The following is a 1,053-nucleotide window of genomic DNA, read 5'->3' on the forward strand; positions in this document are numbered from 1 at the left end:
AGGGGGCTGCGGGGGCTGCTGAGGGTTCTGGGCGGGCTGCTGGGGGTCCGCGGGGTAGTGCTCCACCGTCATCTCCTGGTGGAGGAAATCCTGGTGGGGCAGGCCGTCCTCGTACTTGCCGCGCTTGAACCTCCCGTACAGAGACGAGTAAGGCAAGTTAAAGTGAATGGCGGCCTGGTTGATGGACATCTCGCCCACCCGCACGGCCTCCAGCGCGTCCTTCATGTCCTCCTCCGACCACGGCACTCCCTGGGGGTACCATGAGGTCGGGGGTTACTATAGGCCCGCACCTAGGGGCCGCCTGAGGGTTCCTCCGATGTATCCCCATACACTCTTTCATTCTACTCTAGTTATAACACTCGCTTACTTATTCATCCATTCATCCTCGCCTACTTTCCCTCACAGGTCAACCGACTCGCACACGACTACCTAGCCACCGAGCTCCATTCACCTCCTCATTCGCTCGCCGACTCACGTAGGCCTCCTAAAACCTACTACTCACTTGCCCACTCACCCACCCACCGACTCATCCACCTCACGCGCTCACATCCGCTGACGCACGCAACCTACACGTCGAACACATCCCCGCTTCCCATGAACTACCCAACCCACCCACTCTCCTCACTAACTACCCTAACCCCGAGCCCACTCACTCACGCTTTTTAAACTAGCCCACCCGACCCACCTACTCGGAACTCTCACACGCCCACACCCGAACGCCCGAATAAAGTAAACCCACCTAGCCCACCCGATCGGAGCTCTCACACGCCCACATCGAACGCCCAACAAGCAGCCTAACTTACCTGATACTTGCTGAGCTCGATCCCCTCCCTCCGACAGCGCCCGTACAGAGTCCCGGTGGGGATGCCGAACTCCTGGGCCGCCTTCTGCACACTCATTCCACCCCGAATAGCTTCCAGCGCCTTCGTCAAGTCGTCGGGGTTCCACGAGGGCTGGATGGCGGAAAAGGGCGAGGAGAGCTTGATGCCCTCCTTCCGCGCGATCTTGTACAGGGTGGAGTTTGGGATCCCGAACTCCTTGGAGGCTCTGCGG

The 1,053-nt window shown here is 59.9% G+C and overlaps 1 protein-coding gene across 2 annotated transcripts in view; it reads right to left on the reverse strand.

Moving 5' to 3' along the window:
* Positions 1-1,053, reverse strand: part of LOC119594202 (protein bric-a-brac 2-like) — a gene marked incomplete in the record, with an annotated part of 27,988 nt that overhangs the window by 112 nt on the left and 26,823 nt on the right. For both annotated transcript variants that reach the window (XM_037943273.1, XM_037943272.1), the window contains 2 exon segments: positions 1-249; positions 804-1,047. In XM_037943273.1, coding sequence (XP_037799201.1) covers positions 1-249; positions 804-1,047 — 493 coding nt within the window.

This window comes from Penaeus monodon, chromosome 33, assembly GCF_015228065.2.
Source record: "Penaeus monodon isolate SGIC_2016 chromosome 33, NSTDA_Pmon_1, whole genome shotgun sequence".
NCBI lineage: Eukaryota > Metazoa > Arthropoda > Malacostraca > Decapoda > Penaeidae > Penaeus > Penaeus monodon.